The 18,115-nt window shown below is 36.0% G+C and overlaps 1 protein-coding gene across 1 annotated transcript; it reads right to left on the bottom strand.

Moving 5' to 3' along the window:
* Positions 1 to 5,533: 5,533 nt before the first annotated feature.
* LOC112529865 lies at positions 5,534 to 18,115 on the bottom strand. Its single transcript, XM_025141289.1, has 3 exons — positions 18,032 to 18,115; positions 13,645 to 14,385; positions 5,534 to 7,456 (listed from the first exon to the last, which is right to left on the bottom strand). Exons 2-3 carry the CDS (start codon positions 14,368 to 14,370, stop codon positions 5,885 to 5,887), a joined length of 2,298 nt encoding a protein of 765 aa, XP_024997057.1. The 5' UTR covers positions 14,371 to 14,385; positions 18,032 to 18,115; the 3' UTR covers positions 5,534 to 5,884.

Genomic DNA, 18,115 nt, shown 5'->3' with positions numbered 1-18,115 from the left:
TAATACACAATCTCACATACCCGCATGATTAAACATATCAATTTATCATGCTATCACGTAATCATTTAATCAGATAATCACATATTAATTACCTTAGTGATAACTAGAATCCGGTTATCACACGTATTCAGCTCATTATTCACACAGATTTTGAAATACTTTAGCAAAGTTCTCTCTATATTCATTTCTTGTTGTTTCTTAATTTCATATAAGAATCAGATCCGTCTTCTATTTTACGATTAGCTATAGATCTTCTTCTCAAGTAAGTTGTATTATATACTTGTTCTTTGTTTAAATACATGTTATAAAATAAATCTTCAAATATTCTTGCTGCGAACATATATATAATTATAAGAAGTTTAGTAATTTGATGATTTTAATTCCTCAACAATTACTTACCAGTATTATAACTATGGTACAATTCGAGTAAGTTAGCGAGTACGTTTTTAAAACTCGGGTCTTATATTATACAAGTTATCCTCCATATCCAATGCAGCATCTTCATAAAGTTTTTATAGCTGGAAACCCAATATATATAGGTTGTATTTCGGATATAGAAAAAGATAAGACTTTTACTTGTAGAAGTCTTTTAACTATTTGTATTGATCCGAAAGCAAGACTAGTTGAAGCTAGGGAAAGATCGTCACAAAAACGGATTGGTTTACATCTACCCAAAAAAAATATCAATATAAGATAAAGTCAACTAGTAGTGTGACAAATACTACTACTTGTAAGCTGAATCTTGAAGTACAAACTTATCCAACAAGTTTAGCTCACCAACTCTCTTATTCCCTTCTTGGTATGAGAACATATATAACATGTCAGGAAAAAAAGTACAAAAGCACTATTTGATAGGTGCCATACTTACTTTACCGTTCCCTTGTATATAAAAAGATGAGATAAGTTAACAAAGTGTCTACATCAAATTCAAAGATTGAAATGAAGTGTACTAGGATGCATGGATCAACTAATTAGAAGAAGACACACATTAATGTTGGACATTAAGCATTTAATGCAATGATGGCTATAAAAGGTCACTTTTGTCATTCAATGCTACTTACACGTTTTGAAAAAACATCTTTGTGAATGTTTCTTAAACAAAATCAGCATCATCCTCTGAAGAAACTTCCTTAGTTCTTTGGATCTGAAAGGGTAATTCCTTCTCCCACTCTTTCATTTTGAACAAATTTGTCACAGTAAGATTCTTTACGATCGCATGTCTTACCTTCCTAGCTTCTGCAACAAATCTGTAATTATTTTTTTATACAAAATATAGAATCTATATTTAAAAGTGAAAACATGTTGTATTTGTATTCAACCCCCCTTCAACAAACACTTAATGTGTAAGTCATCACTTATAGGACCAACATAACTCATATCCATAAGCTAGTTTGCATTAAACATTGTGGTGGTCTCATATTTTCATAATATTAATTAATCAATAATCCACATCTTTTTACTCATAAGACGTTTGGTAGTTGAACCATATCAACAAATTACTGTCGTAATATCTTTTTGGGTCTTTATCTACATAGAATTGGGTTGGAACTTATTAAGAATGATTGGGATTTGACTCACATCACAAATTCCAAGAAAGTTAAACATTTGGTTAAACATACAATTAGTGTCACAATCAATAACTAAAAAATTGAAGTATTTAATCCTAACCCAACGTAATGTGTTCTTAAATGCAAAGGAACCAAATTGTTCGTGAAACAAGGAGCACATTGTCACAGAGTTGTCTTCACAAGCTCTCGTGTGTTCTTAGTTCTCGGACTAAGTCAGCCGAACTACGAGAACACTGAGTAAAGATGACCAACAAAAATGTTAAGATGATTGGAAGAACTCTATATTACATAAGTTTTGAAAACGTGGTGTGTGATTACAAATGAAAGACTACCATCTATTTATACTACTCTAAGGAACAATTAAGAGATCATATCTAGATATTTACATGGAAGGATCTAATTACACAAGCTCTAACCATGTATGGATCCTTCTAGATATTGCTTGCCTCTTCTTGGTCCTTGCATGGTACTTCTTGATCCTTTCCTAAGGTTCCTCTATTCTCTTGATTTATCCGGAATGTTCCATATTTCCAAAGAACGTGACGTCCTCGGCTCATCCTTGTTGTGCCTTGGGTGGGGATCTTTGTTCTTTTTTTGGTCCCTTAGGGTGCGTTTGATATGCAGACTACATGGGACGGGACGGGACAAAAAAAATAGTCCCATGTTTGGCATGACATGAACAAAAAAAGCATAGGACAAGGTAGGACTATTTTTAATTTTCATGGGAGAAATCTTGATATCTTTTGTTCCACCAAAAAATATGGAACAACATAGGACTGAATTTAAAGTTACAATATTACCCTTGTTATTTCATTCCAATAGAAAACCTAATTCATCCCATTTGTGCAGCTATCGCCTCCATCACCTCTCTTCTTCCATTGCCTGGTATCCTCTTCTTCCGTCGGCCTCCTCGACTTATGTGCACAAGGTAGCTAGCTCATTTGAAATGATGCCTCGAAGGTCTTTAACTTCTTGATGAAACTCCAACTTCAAGATATCAAGAGTGGCCTTGACATCTTCTCGAACTTCTGAGTCTTCCACTTCTAAGACTTCAGATTGTTGTTGGACGTCCTCAAGATTGTGATCAAGATCATCGATCCTTACCTTCAAATCCCTGGTGGACTTCTCCACATCAACGACTCTAGCATTTAGGTTGGCCATCAACTCTTTTGATTGTTCCCGGCTCTTGCTTCAAGTCTAAACTCCTTCATGATGAGTGTTGGTCATATTATGCAACCCCAAAAGGCTACAATAATTGGGAAACCACAAAACTATACATGTTTTCCCAATATCTTCTTACGACAAGTAATAATGATAAGAATACCATATATGGATCCACATGGATAGGAAAGTAAGGATTTTCAACAAGTCAAACTTAAAGTAAGATTTCAAGAGGTAAAATAGAAGCAATAATTTTGAGAGCGTTGGTAACCAAATACAGAAATGTAACAGTAATTAAAGTAGTATGGGTGCAAGATCAGGTTGGAATTTCAAAAAACAAAGCGCAGTGGACTATTGTTGTAGCTTTATGTGAAATTGTCACAACAATAGCTTTCTACAACACTACTGGATTAAATAGTCTTTTGAAGAAGTACAGATTAGACCATATGCTAGCAGTACACATGGTGATTTACAAATCCAAGCTTAGTACAGATCTTGACTTTCTCTCCATATAGTTTTGCAACCCATAAGGTTGCTACAACTCTCTATAGCCTCTATAACATGGTTGATGATGACATTTGCGTTATCTTCATCTCTAAGATCAACTCATACAAGTATAATAACATGTGATCAAAGATTACTAAATGAAATGTTGAGCTCAAAAGTGAATAGTGAAGTGAATTGCTATTGAAAAAGCAACTATTCATGAACACTTAACAATCTTTCAACCTTCATTTACACCCACAAGGGTGTTTAGCCCGACATGGCTGAATTTAAATGCTCAAAGACATAAATGTAAATGACATGAATGTAAAGTGCTGAAAGGTAAACGTGTAGAAATTTTAAGTAAAAACAGTAACAGTTGTTGCAGCAACTGGCAGCAGTGAAGAACAATTGCAAACTACTAAAAGCTTTCAAATAATATTAAAGTACTAAGAACTCAACGTTTGTGAGAAGCTTTGGTCTAGATGGGATACAAAATAAACAAGATTAGCTCCTTTTATACAACAGCAAGAGGAATCAAAAAGATGCTTAAGAGTACAAAAGTGAAATAACCATTAGGTATTACCCCACTACATGTCAACTTCAAGTCTAATACATAAATAAGGTACAAAAGTAAAGCATCTTCATGGGCATCTTTTTTCATCAATAGAGCATAATGTTCATCTTCAACTTGAACAAAGTATCTCCTTAAACTTGAAACTCAACCGAACCACTAACCGGGTTGGTTACAGTTGCCGAGGACTACTGCAGCAAGTTTGCAACAACATATTGCTTCTTTTTGCCTTCTTCAACACAAACATGACCAAATTCTACAACTTAGCTCCAAACTCAATAAAAGTAAAATAAGAATAAAAATACTCAATTTGTGATTGGGATAATAAAAATAAGATAAAATAAAGTCCTGAAAATGTACTTAAAGTGGACCAAAAGTGGGTATGAATAGACACACATCAATGAGACTCTTCTCATCCTTTGCTCACCTGCTCAACTGTGGCATTCGACTCCACGTCTTTTTTCATCACCTTAACCTTCGTTCGGATACCACTTGTCATGGAGTTTTCTTCACAAGTTCGCATGCGACCTTAATTCTCGGACTAAGTCGGCCAAACTACAAAAGCACCGAGTAAAGGTGACCAAAATAAGAATGTTAAGATGATTGGAAGAATTGTATGTTTCTATACTCAAGTTGTTAAAATATGGAGTGTGATTTATAAATGAAAGACTACCATTTATTTATACTACTCTAAGGAACATCAAGAGATCCCATCTAGATATTTACAAGGAAGGTTCTAGCTACACAAGCTCTAACTGTGTGGATACTTCTCGATATTATTTGCTCTAGGGTTCCTCCATTTTCTTGATTTATCTGGATTGTTATTGATTTCTGAAGAACCTTCTAGCGGGACGTGACAACATTTTACATCATGGAAAGCCTTTAATGAATGGACATTTTCACTGACAAGCTGAAAAAGTCAAGCCACAATTTTATAGAAGTGGTCAAGTCGCATGAAGCTTTTAGGTTGAATTTTCGGAAGAGCTAATTAATTTATATTAAGCATGGGTCATCGAACCGAAGAGAAAGAAAAATCACATTTAATTCATTGATCTTGTGCATAGTTTTTTTTTTTTATACTTTTATCATATGTCGTCACCCATTCTGCTATGTGCTTATTCTTGTAGGGGTATGAGTGTGAACAACGTTGAAAGACAACATATTAGAGAGTATTCAATGTTCATTGTTGTTTCCTTCTTCAGACTTGATCATTTTTAGTTATAAACGTTTAAAATACAAACAAGTTGACCACATATGTTAGTACTACAATTAAATAAGAGTTCAAATGAACAGTCTGAAATGAAAGGTAGGAACAATCTGTCAATCTTAAAACAGAGAAAAGGATATGTTAGGGGTTGTTTGTTTACCTATTAATAGTTCCATTAAAAGACAACATTTGAATCGTTAAAGATGTGAATCTTGTTTGGTAAAAAAAAATGTCTCTTAATGATTCTAAAACCCTCTAAATGATTTTGTATCTTTGGCCTCCCTTAACCATTAAAACCCTAATTTCATTGTAAACAATTATCAAACAACTATATTTCATTTTGCACTATATCATGAGAGTCTTTTAATCATTCTGACCACTTAATCATTTTACACAAAACCATTGGTCTCTCTCTACCCCTTGAAATAAAGGAAATCCAATTATTCTATTTGACCACTTAAAAACTCAGATAGATTTATGTTCAATCAGTTCATTTTTCATGGCATGATCAAATGGCAATTCTTCTCCCCACAAGACAGAATCCTTCTGAACCCCCTTCCAATGGAGAGTATCAGGATCCCAATTATGCATCCAAATAGTTACACAACACTTATATGAACAAAAGCACAATAAAAATCACCTACAATCCTAGATATACCAAATTCTCCATCAAATCTTAACAGGTCAAGATTGAAAAAGAAAAAGTCAAAGACGAAAGCGAAATCTACATCCAACCTGAAACAGGGACACGACTCGATCATTTTCTCTATCACGGGTCTTTTGTAACGTCAAACGTCCATAAAAACGACTCAATAAACTTCCTGAAGAATTTGCCCAACTCTGCAACATTTACAAATGTCAATTTCTGTCACTTACATCCGATTCTTTGTACTACTTCTCAATTTCACCATTATCTCCTTTCACAGCAGAAGAAGCATCGCCTGTACTACACTCGCTGATAACCCCAATTTCGCCTCTTGAATGATGGGAATTTCTTGATCTTGAAGTCGAATCCCGAATCTTTTCTTTGTCCTTTTTCCTGCTATTAACCGTTAAGAACCCATTAGCCAGGGCTTCCAATGCTCGAGCAGTCGGTGGCCTATTTCGAGTGCTTTGCCTCCTGGAAGCACCATTTTGTTGCTCATCAGGACCAACCATACTTGCAGCTTGTTTCGGTGAGCCAGGCTCGGTTCTTTCATCTTTAACCTGGCCTGTTTCCGTCGCAAATTCACAATTTCCAAATGCAGGGGTAATATGGGGATAATTCAAATCAATCAAATTCATCGACTGAGGTTGCTGTTGTTCTTCAACAGTGTCAATCGAACTACATCTTGATGAAAAACTTAAATTTGATGACAATTTATGATTAGCCTGAGATGATGAACCCACATGAGAGTAAATGTTCTCGGTTAAATCGTCGATATCCCTTTCCAAGCTAGAACACGCCTTCAAATCCATGCGACTGCAAGCAGATAATCTCCTTCGTCGTTTTGCATAATGGCCTGAATTTGAATTTTCTGGTCTCGATTTCCTGCTCAAATTGGCTTTCGTAAGTTTCTTTGTGGCCTCGGGTAATACTGAATCTGAACCATTCGTAGTTTTCAGATGTTTTTTTGCAAGTAATTTCTTCTCACCGGAAGTTTTCTGTTTCTTGGACTTACGGCCGTTAGCAGTCATTTCTTGATCCACGAGAAACGTGTTTGCGCTATCTGATTCATCGCTAGAAACCAACTCACTGTGAACTTCATCCGAATGACTTCTTGTAATCAACTTCAGCGGTTCCAATTCTCTTACTTTGATAATATTCCCTCCACTTAAACTTGTATCCACCACAGTAAATTTCATTAAAATGGTGCTACGATTTGGAGCTCGAGGTTGAAGATAACAATGGCTTTTCCGTTTTTCAAGAAACCCATCTTCTTCTTCTTCCAATTTCTTTCCAGTTTCGCCATTTTCTTCACTATCATCAAGTTCAAGGAGTTGTGGCTCTGAAGCAACCTTATTCAAAACATCTGTTACAGAATCCAAATAAGCATCCCCTTTGATTAATCTCCTCGAGAATTTCTTCACTCCAGGCATCAAAAACACCAAAGAATGCTTCCCATTTGCGGCATAATTATAACCATTTGGTTGTTCTGAATGCCACCCTCTTGCAAGTAATCGAGGCCATACAGCTTCCCAGAATAAATCATTAGATCGAGCTTTGCTTAGCCGATAATCACCTGTAAGAAACTTAATGATCTCTGTTGAAGTGAGAGAAGAGCAAGCTTTTCCGATTGGTATTTCTGGTCGAATATGGATTGCTTGGTTTTGCTTGGTGGGCTCTATGCCATTGCCGGTCAAATCTGGCTTACCGCTTCCAATTGCCACTGCATCAACGAAGTTTTTGATCCCAACCAAATCTCTTAATGAGAACACATACCCTTCTAATGATATCCTCCCATCTACAAACGTTCTAGAAACCTGCCAAATCATGAGAACAAAAATATGATAATTGGTTTCAATAATAAAAGAGACCAACTCCATCCAAGATATCTATACAAAAGTATTCTTCATATTCTATTAGCAAATTGATCAAAAATAATAGCTGTATTTCCGCAAAAATCCCAATGGGATCTTATGTGTTTTAGATACTTATACACTGAAGTTGATAACTCAACGTATCAAATTATAATTTATCATTCTTTAATGCTATATAGCTGATGACATGGACAAGATGATGGCCGGCCACAGAATCAACTACCCTTTTTAAAGCTATATTACTCAAATGACTTAAATTCTAAGGCAAATTCCAAGTCTGACTGCCCATCTAGCAATCTTGTCATGAATAATTGGGCTAAAAAGTACCTCAAAGAATATCATATATTGCCAATTTGTATGAGTATGACTTATCAGGACAGAAGGTTCAGCAAGTAGTCCTCACATTCAAATCTGTGGATTGGAGAATATAAACTTCAGACAATTTGACAAAAGAGTGTTGCAATGCCATTAAATGTATCAACTCCTTCTTCCAAGGACAACATCATTGATGTAAACTTCCATGGTAAACCACAAAAATGATATCATGAAGATGGCATTCACGACTCTTAGATGTACCCAACCAACATTCTTCAGGCCAAAGGGCATCACCACTCGTTCATAAGGAAAACCATATCCATTCTTGGATAATGTTGAATTCAAGTTCCTAAAGTCCATTTGCACGCCCAATATAAGTTCTTTCTGTCAGTTATTCTAAAGCTTGCATTTGACACCATTTTGGCCTGCTTATTTCTAGGGATCCAAGGTAGGAAGTTCTCTACGTCTAGGTCAAATGAGTGCATGTCAACCAAATCTTTCTGAGAAGATGTAGTATTTTGTGAAGTTCATTGTCTAGTTTAGTCTGCTGACATATTTGTATGGTTGAAATTTGGTCCACCAATGAGATATCATCTCTTATTAGCAAACCCCATTTTCTCAAGTAACCGAACATTGCGACTAAGGCTTCATTATCTTCTTCGACAACATCTTTGACAAAGTGAACCGGATTCTTCTTCATCGACTTCATTTTTACATTACCAGCAGAGATTTTTTGAACCCTATTAGCCAAGTAGGTCATGTCAGTGAATTATTGATTCATCATTTTTGTCGTTACGGAAAAGTCATGGCCTTTGAAGTTATCTTAACTATCGTGCGTTCCGCCATAGGTGGGTAGCACCTACTCCTCAGTTGCATGAATAAGCTAAATTTTTTATGGCCTCTTGGAGGGTCTTCTATATTGAACAATTTGTTGGGTGACCTACAGGTTACTCCTAATGAATTGCTTGTGAAACTTTTGTTCCAAATGACTCCAAGTGTGAATAGACTTGGATGATATTGTAGAATAATAGGAAAAGATGATTTGATGTCAAGGAACTAGCCAAGAGTTCTATTTTCATGGAATTGTTGGTTCAACAGTCAACAGTGAAACGGGCTATATGTTCCATTGAAGACTTTGTCCCTCAACAAGAAAATCTCGTAAAGATAGGAGTCCTTTGTCCTTTTGGCATTTGCATAATTCTCCCAGTTAGGAATGTCAAAGAAAATTGGGATATGAACCTACAATAAAGCAAACAAGCCTGGTTGTTGTTTGACAACCTTATTAACGTTTGTTGTCAGCGGTTGATTTGCCAGCAAGGCATTCTTGATGTGTAATAATTCTTCCCATTGTCGTTTTGGTAAGCCATATTGCCCATGTAGAAGGGAACGTCCACTAGTGGCATTAGCAATAAGGGTTCAGAGTATGAAGTTAGTCATCCAAGAAGGGAGTAACAGATGTTTCTGAACAATGAGACCAATTGTTGGACAAATTGTTAGCAGAAACAATCCACTTCCATATAGTACATTTTCAAGTAAATGGAATTCCTGTCTGCTATAGTTTTAAAGTTGGAACCTAGACCAACGAAATTAACTCGAAAAAAAAGGTAATAAATAGGTTGAATAGAGTAACTTGAACTTCAATAAAGCATCCCTAGAAGTCTTGATTCCCCTATCTTCAAAGACAGTATGTATTCTAGCTAACTGACTTTGTTTCCCAATCACAGTGGTTCAAATCCCTTCAATAAAGCTTCTAAGATCTCCATGTTCTCTCAAGGTCGAGAACTAATTTCAATACTTAAGAGGAATTAGTTCTTCAGGCAGTTAATTACACTGCAAATCCTAAGGTTCATATGATCACTTTAAAGTGATTCATGCCTGTAGATGTGCCAATTTCTTTTCCTTAAGTTTATGTAGCCCTCAACTCAACATGCATTTATGGTAACGAATATGACCTAATTCTCGTGATCAAAGAGAGGGATCAGCTCCTTTTAAAAAGATTTTGATCACATATATAGCCCGATGATTTCAAAACTTTCAGACATGAATCACTTGTCCGCTACATAAGCATAACCACCTACTTACATGGTTAATGCTGAGATAAATTGTAATTGATAGTGGTTTGGGGTAATTATCCAATTCTAACCTCCTTGAGTGTTTATCCTTCAGCCATCAATTAATCTTCAAAAATCACTAAGTACTAGATGGTATAATATCTACAAACTGCAGCGAAATTGACAAAATATGCAAACTGTCAAAGGTTTCCAATATTCAACACATCAATGGTTTACCAAAACAATTAATTCTCAGCCATTCACCTAATGGATTTGTGTGAATCCTTAGTCGATATTACTCGGGAGGAGCCTTTATGCCTTGTCTACCAGACATTATTGCATTCATTAACTAAGTCAATCTAACAAACCAAGTTCCAAAAGTTTGAACATTAATAATTATATGCATGAAAATGGATCCCAATGCATCAATAAATATAGTTTTTAGTCTTTTTATATATTCTATATAGAAATCTTACATTTCATTATGGGTTTTTTACCGCATATATGAAGTTTTTTGCTTTTTGAACAGTTAAAAACCAAAGGTTTAATTTGGTCAAAGTGCACATCCTAATTTATAAGATCATTGGGTGTCTCTAAAGTCCACAGACGGAAAACAATATATTTATATGCGTAGGACCCAAATGTTCTTCTATACAACAGCATATTTACAGTTCAGGAGTTTCCAATGCTCAATACTGAGCAGGATTTCCAAGTTTAAAGAACTAGCAGAAGAACAGAATTCGGAAAGAGATGCTTATAAAGTGTTGACGAGCATAAAAGGGTCTTCGTTATAATCACTTTGTATAAATCCACCAATACGGTACCCTCACAAATGAAAGATAAATACAACTTACCAACATCAAGATCAACAGGCCTTTCATCCGAATGGCCTTCTATATTCCATTTACTCGTCTCTCTCTTCCAAACCATGTAACACATTATTGACAAAGTTCTTTCATCAGTGGTACCACCCCGAAATCTCTTGTATGCCATTGTTGAATGCGTCCCCATGCCCACTTTATCATTTGCAGTTCCGCTATACACACCATGAGTACATATATCTTGATGCCAAACATCACTTGTGTAAATAATAGGACTTATCTCCATCTTATAAAAATCCTCATGGGACTTGGGCAAGTTCAGTCAATTTACTTGGTATATTAGCTATTAAGGGTGCTCTAATTCTATTTATTTTGTTGTTTCCCAAGTCTACTAGGGTTTCCTTCCATTTATATAAAAAAATGTAATGCCCAATATTGAATGATATGATGATTGAGAAAAAGAATCGAGTCGTCTCATTTGTAACTCAAAACACTCGCCCAATGTGATGTCTTTAGTACCTTGGATGTGATGCTTGAGATCCAAGTGACCTCTACATAGGTCCTAGAAACCTAGTTCCTTCTAGAGTTTTCCAAAACCCTTCCCTTTCAAAAATCGGTCATGCATTATATTATCTGATCGGGAAACCCTAAATCAATTTGGAAACCCTAGCTACCATCACTGTCATCAAGCTAAAAACCCAGTTGCCATCATGAGCCATCGCCCATCATCATCAGGCCACGACTTAAACCATGATTTTATCTGGAACATGATTTGTCATGGTCAGAAACCTTAATAACACAGTGTTCGGCGTGTAGGAATTGGAGAATGAATGGAATAACCTTAGACAACAGATCCGACAGTTGTGCAACGTACATCCATGAGAGTTATCTCCTAATAAAATGGTCATAAACGACTGCAAGAACCAACAACAAATCCCAGATAGGGTGAAACCATAGTTCATGGCTATACATTGTCAATATATTAGAAGACCTTAGATATGAAGACTGATAACGAGTCACTCTAACCCTCTCCTCTGTCTAATCTTGTTCCTGTCCTTCCCGACACTCTTGGAACAGCTGGAGTAAGGAGCCCCCAAGTGAGCGTATTATGGGGAGTGGGTTCCAAACCTGAGTGGCAATGTAAAACTCAATCCATTATATTATAAGGTGGTGATCGCCAGCTCTTTCTTCCCCATGAATTGACTACAGCTTAAAGTGACGGTACGTATGGAACCAAAAGAAAAAAAGCCTACCCTCCAAGTGGAAACATTCTGTTTTGGACTTTCGGTTCTTCTCCACATTCTTACCGGGCTATCCAAGAAATTTTCTATGATTTTATAAACTGAAATTTTCACACGGTTCTCAGGACAGAGGAGGATGGGTGGGAAGCAGGTATTAACCTCACTTGGCTCCAAAAAACCTAATTCAAGCACCAGCACCCTAATTCCTCTTTCACGACCATAAGATAGGTTCAATGCCCATGGATTCTCCAACATTTTTGAATTTGAGGACGGTTTCTCTCGAATGAAGGAGAATAATTAGTGTGATTTAACGTAAGAGCTGCATTGAGACGCAAAAGTCTCCGTAGGGGTAACACGCAATGGTGCAAGGCAAGGCACACACCTCATCAAAGTACAAAATGTTCAGAAATATATATATATATATATATATATATAAATATAGGCGAAGGATCATGTGAGAAGGAGAGTTATGAGAAGCGTAAGAAGGGATCTGAACCCTTGATCACCTTTAATCTCAAACTCACCCATGAATCACGCTTGATATGGGGATTGATCCAGTGCATCTCATCCTAATGTGCATCCAAGGTGGAGATCCCTTCTTACGCTTCTCACTGGAACCCAACCCTATATATATATACACACACACACACACACACGACACAAAACAATCATTGGAAGGAATTGAGAGGCTACTTAAATAATCTATTTACAAAAGCATGATGTACATGAGTTAATATTATCATAACAACATATGTACATAGGATTATTGGCATTCAATTAAAAAGTTATCCATTAATAATTTAATAGTAATATAAAAAATGACTAGTGACTAGCATCTGTTAACAAATCATATTCAATTAGCATTAACATTAGCATTACAATAGCGTCCACATCATAAACCATTAACATTCAACAACATCAATTAAAATATCATAAAAATATATTGGCAGTCTATTAGCCTTTGACAATAGAGTGAGCTAGAGCCCATATCAAGGAGAAGAGACGAGAGGTGAGGACCAGCAATGTAAAAAGACGAAATAGAGAGAACATGTAAAATAACAAAAATAAAAGACTGGATAACACGATATTCCCCTCTGCTGAAAGATTAGCATAAGTCGAAACATGTTTCAACAATCAAGTTCCCTATGTTTCGAGATGTCATAGAAATCAAGACAAATAACCCTATAAAAACAAAGTAAACAAATCCTCATGCCAGGGGACTAGATAGTGAGCTACAAAGAATATATCAAGTTGCTTAATTGTTTATTGAAAATAATGCAATAAATATTCTAATCATGCTCAAACCATATAAAGCTAAACTGAAATAGGTTTCTGCAACACATTACATCCTGCTTAAACGGAAAGCTAAAAAGTCACCAACAAGGAAAACCACAAATACCACACAAGATCAAAGCATACTTGGGGCCATGTTGATTGTATAAACATGTTTGTGTCAAAAAATATAGAACCATTTAAAAGATTAAAGATACATTGTATACAAAAAATTGAAGTGCTTCTACTCTGTAGCTACTTTTTGAATCTTAAACAAAGATCATATGTTCCTAAAGCACATACACACAAGCTACAGTCATCTGACTGTTCAAGCAAGTCGTACTAAATAACTCAACGGGCAATTTCAAAGGAATAAGGAACGTTTGTATTTTACGTAAATGCAACACTAATATAAGTTTTCTATGATGTACCTCCAACAGGGAATTCTGGCCTTCTTGAGATGCATGGAGTCTCAAACGACAAAGCAACTCCTGTTGTCTTAAGCCACTAAATATCCTTTGTCCCAATATACACCTTCTGCCTCTACTTTTCCTAGATTCTGACCATCTTCTGTACTCATCAGACCTATAAAAGTTACCATAGTAGTACGACAATATATCCCCCATGTTTTTACTCTCAATTAATCTCTTCACCCGAACAAAATCCTTCTCGAATATATACAACCCAAGGAGAAAGCTACCCCTCTCAATCTCAGTCCATGAATCAAGAAAGCTGCCAGGAACAAGACAAAGTTGACTGCTACCTGCTGTACCTGCCACATGATCATTTTTCATGTTCGAAGCTTCTGCTGAAAAATCGGATGTTGGATTTTCATTCTTCATATCGACTTGGGGTGCTATTTTAGTGTCCCTCTCTATCTCTTTCATGTTCCCAACTTCTTGATTGATCCAAACAATAGGTATATCTAATCCAATTAAGAAGTCACTTGGTACTCCAGCTTTTGTTTCTTCCTCAATGGGGTTCTTAACGTAATCAAGATGCTCAGATTCCGTAATCAATGATGGGATTTTGGTCTGGTACTCATCACCAATACGAGAAAGGTTCCCTAATGCTCCATACAAACCATATGCAAAAGTTTCTGTAGGAATTAATTGCTTCCCTGACATGTCACTGCTACATTCATCATTGTTATCCATTTCAACTGAATTTATCTGCAGAAGATATCAAACACAAACAAAAATTCAATCCAACCATCTGCAATATCCCAATAATCATAGTACATAAACATGAACGAATTGCTATGTCACAGCAACAATCTCAAATAGATTATGGTGACTAATAGAATTTTTCCCGGAGTACAATGCTAGTGACGCTAAGATAAATAAATCAATGAATCAAAGAGAGGATTTGCAAAATGCAACCAGCATAAACGTACGTGTTTTCAAGTTTTACCATATAGACCCTTCAAAAAAACTAACTTTAGCTATAAGGCCACATCTAAAAAGTTCTTTACATATTTAGGAACTCGTAACTACATTTCGACCTTTTCACGTGCACTACATCAACATCAACATGCCTACATTGAGTATATATTTCGCCTTTTTCACTTGCATTCCATCCACATCAGCATTGCTATAGTGTTCAGGTCGCATTAGCAGTGGTCTAGGCGTTGCATTGCACACTTGCACTAACCACTTTGATTAGTAAGGACCAATTGGCAGGTCAACAAGGAGTTAAGTGTCCCCCAATACTTTGAATTTTATCAACTTGGTGGGAACCTTCCAGTCCTTTCTGAGTAATTGTATGATTTGTATCAATGGAACAAAGAAAATAGTCATCTAGAAAAGTAAATGTATCAAAATAGAGTATCAGAATTGTAATCATTGTAATGCAAACAAAACAAATAACAAAATATATCCTCTGTAACTATTCGTTGTCATTTCATCCACCCACTTTCATCTAAGGTGTCTCTCCACACTTCCAACCTAGTGTATCAACCAACACACATCAGAAAGCAAAACCATACACCATAGTGTACAATCTTTTATTTTCTTCTTGAGCTTATCCATAAATAAAGAAAAAAGTACAAATCCTAACCTCCGGTGTAACCTTACACTAGCAAGTGTCACATCCTTTCAAGCTCAATATTATCACATCCACGTAAATTACATTGATTTTCTTCTTCTCAAGTGCTCAAAAGATCAATTCCTATGCATTCTCAAGATCAATCAACGGCAACAAAAAAAATTGTTTTGATTATATTTCTTTGAGTAACATTTCTCTTGTGCTTAAAACCAGCTTCCGTAGTTCCATTGCGTATCTCAGAAGCTTGGTCCTCTACACTTTCAAATGTCCTTTGTTTTTGTAGATTGGGATCATCGCTCTCTTTTTTCATTCCCTCTAAGGGGTTCTTTACCAAATGTTTACCACGTGAGTGCTTACCAACAGGAGTCATCACCTCACTTACCTTATGGGGTAACATTCTCATCCATCAAAATGGTTCGCCATTAGCATCTTTACCAGGTAAGCGCTTACCTAGTAAGAGTCTTCTCCATCACTCACCAGGTAAGATTCTTGGTCCTTGCTATGCTTTTTACCGGTTAAGATTCTCGGTCCTTGCCATGCTCACCAATAAGGTAAGTGACACCCGATAAGCACTTACCCTGTAAGAGTTTCGTAACTGGCCCCTAAGTCTAACAAAAACATTAAACATCCCACTAGGACATAAAAGATTCACTCCCCAAACGCTTAACAAACCTAAACAAATACAATGAAGCCTTTACTTCCACTTTTCTTGACCTCCAACACTTGGAGTATACATACAAACTTCTAGTAGCAACATTGGTCAATGTTACGTACACTATCCTCACTAACACTTCAACAAAGTTACAAAATCATCCCCTTCATCTTTTTCTACCTTAGGTCGAAGTCGAACCAACCAGACTGACCTAGAGGATAAATCAGGAATCCAGAAACAAAAACGGCAATTGGACCAGAAAGCGCGATTGCTTTGGTTTTCAACCTCGACGAATTTGATGTAGCTTGGGTCCCTAGTTTTCTTCCCTTTTATCTTATAGACAACTTGTACGCATATTTCCCTTCTCTCATTCCTAGTTGCCTATATGAATCATTGTAGTCTTCACCTTTAATTTCTCTTACAACTTTCTTAGCTTCTTCTTAATAAAAACTTCTACTTATCCATGTTCTCTACACGTACAACCTTCTCACTTACACTATTATGCCACTTAAATCACGATCCACTGAAATAAAACTTGATTAATTAAATGCAGCATTATATATATATATATATATATATTCTTACATAGAAACAACATGTAAAGATTGTTTATATAGAATACCCCCTCTTCAACATGGAAAAGAACACAGGCAAAATCTCCATAAGTGATGCAGATTACCTTTTTTTTCTCTTGTTCTGTTGTACACATTCTGATTAACTACTTAACTGTTCGTCCTAAGCAATATCTCATAGTTGAACTTGAGATGTCACATAATATACAGGCATTACACGGGCATTCGTATGTAGATGCATGTTTACGGACATTATACAAGCATAAGATTGGCCTCTTAACAGAAAAATTGAAACAAGGCCTAATATATGCTTACAAATCACTCCAGCAGTTTTAATAGAGACATCAAAAACCAAAGGAAAAAGAAAAGGAACTATCCAGAAGAAACAAATACAAGCGGAAAATTGAAGATACTCCATCTGTTCCAAGGAAAAAGATGTGAACTTATACACAAATTCATTTCAAAAACCTACTACTTTCATAATACAAATATTATTGTAATTTGTTACTACCGCACAAACGTATCTTTCGATTTTGTTCTACTTGGTATAAGCCTATAACGTTTAAAGAAGATACACAAAAAACTATGAAGACGAATAAGAAATATTAAAACCCATGTCTATTTTATATTTGATAAGGCTAGGTTTGACACCAAAAAAGTCTACATGTATCTAAAACAGAATACGAAGTGCATTCGCATTTAATCCCACTGAACAACCATCAATGACCAAGATCCACTTTTGAACCTTAAGCAGGCATCACCCAGCCCCACCCCCACCCCCACCCCTGATTAGAGGGGTAAACGAAACAGAAGGTTTGAACACCCTAAAAACATACAAAATAGCTTGCAGTAACAACGACGTTAATCTCAATTTCTCGAAACAAATTGAAGAATATATGCAACAACAACGCAAGAGATCAACTTTTTAAAGCTGTTTGTAGCAAACGATTACAATGTGATCCCATCAGACTAAAAACACTCAGATTAGTCGCTCCATTTTTGTACTTCAACCAGGCAAGCATCCACCCCCCCCCCCTTAACGGGATTTCCCAACTCCTGGTTAGTGACGGTAAACGAAACAAAAACTTTGAACAAATTAAATATAAAAAAAAAAAAAAACATGTACAAATTTGTTTAGAGCAACAATCGCGTTAATCTCAATCGAACAAATCCCATCATATCACAAAGACACAAACAAACAAAAAAGCAAATAATACCACCAATTCCCCCAAACAAATTAGAAGAACGTATACACCAATAACGCAAGATATCAACATTTTAACAAGTTGGGTAGTAGAAAATCGCAATGTGATCCCATCAAACCAAACAACATAGAAGTCAAATAACATTCAATCAGTGGTTCCATACAAACAGAATCCATATACAATCCATACACTCAAACCCCACAAGAGGACAAAGCAAGAACAGTATTCTTGAGATAAATAGCTGAAGAAAAGAAGCAGAAAGAAACATGGGTATTCGGGATGTATTGTTGTTAACAAAAGACTCAGATAGAAACATGCAAAACGTGTAACATGAGTAGGATACCTGGTTTCAGAAGGGAGTTGTTGAAGGTGAATCGCGAGAGGGAAGAGAAGAGAGAACCCAAATAGAGAAAAAGAGAAAAGAATT

This window comes from Cynara cardunculus, assembly GCF_001531365.2.
Source record: "Cynara cardunculus var. scolymus isolate 2C chromosome LG 16, CcrdV1, whole genome shotgun sequence".
Lineage (NCBI taxonomy): Eukaryota > Viridiplantae > Streptophyta > Magnoliopsida > Asterales > Asteraceae > Cynara > Cynara cardunculus.
The sequence above is the reverse complement of the archived record's forward strand: the minus strand, read 5'-3'. Positions and strand labels throughout refer to the sequence as shown.

Bases quoted from the DNA above. Each gene is read 5' to 3' on its own strand.
- LOC112529865 (XM_025141289.1), bottom strand. From the start codon at position 14,370: ATGGATAACAATGATGAATGTAGCAGTGACATGTCAGGGAAGCAATTA. The intron at 7,457-13,644 runs GTACATCATAGA...ATGATTTGGCAG, and splicing joins GCCAGAATTCCCTGTTGGAG to GTTTCTAGAACGTTTGTAGA.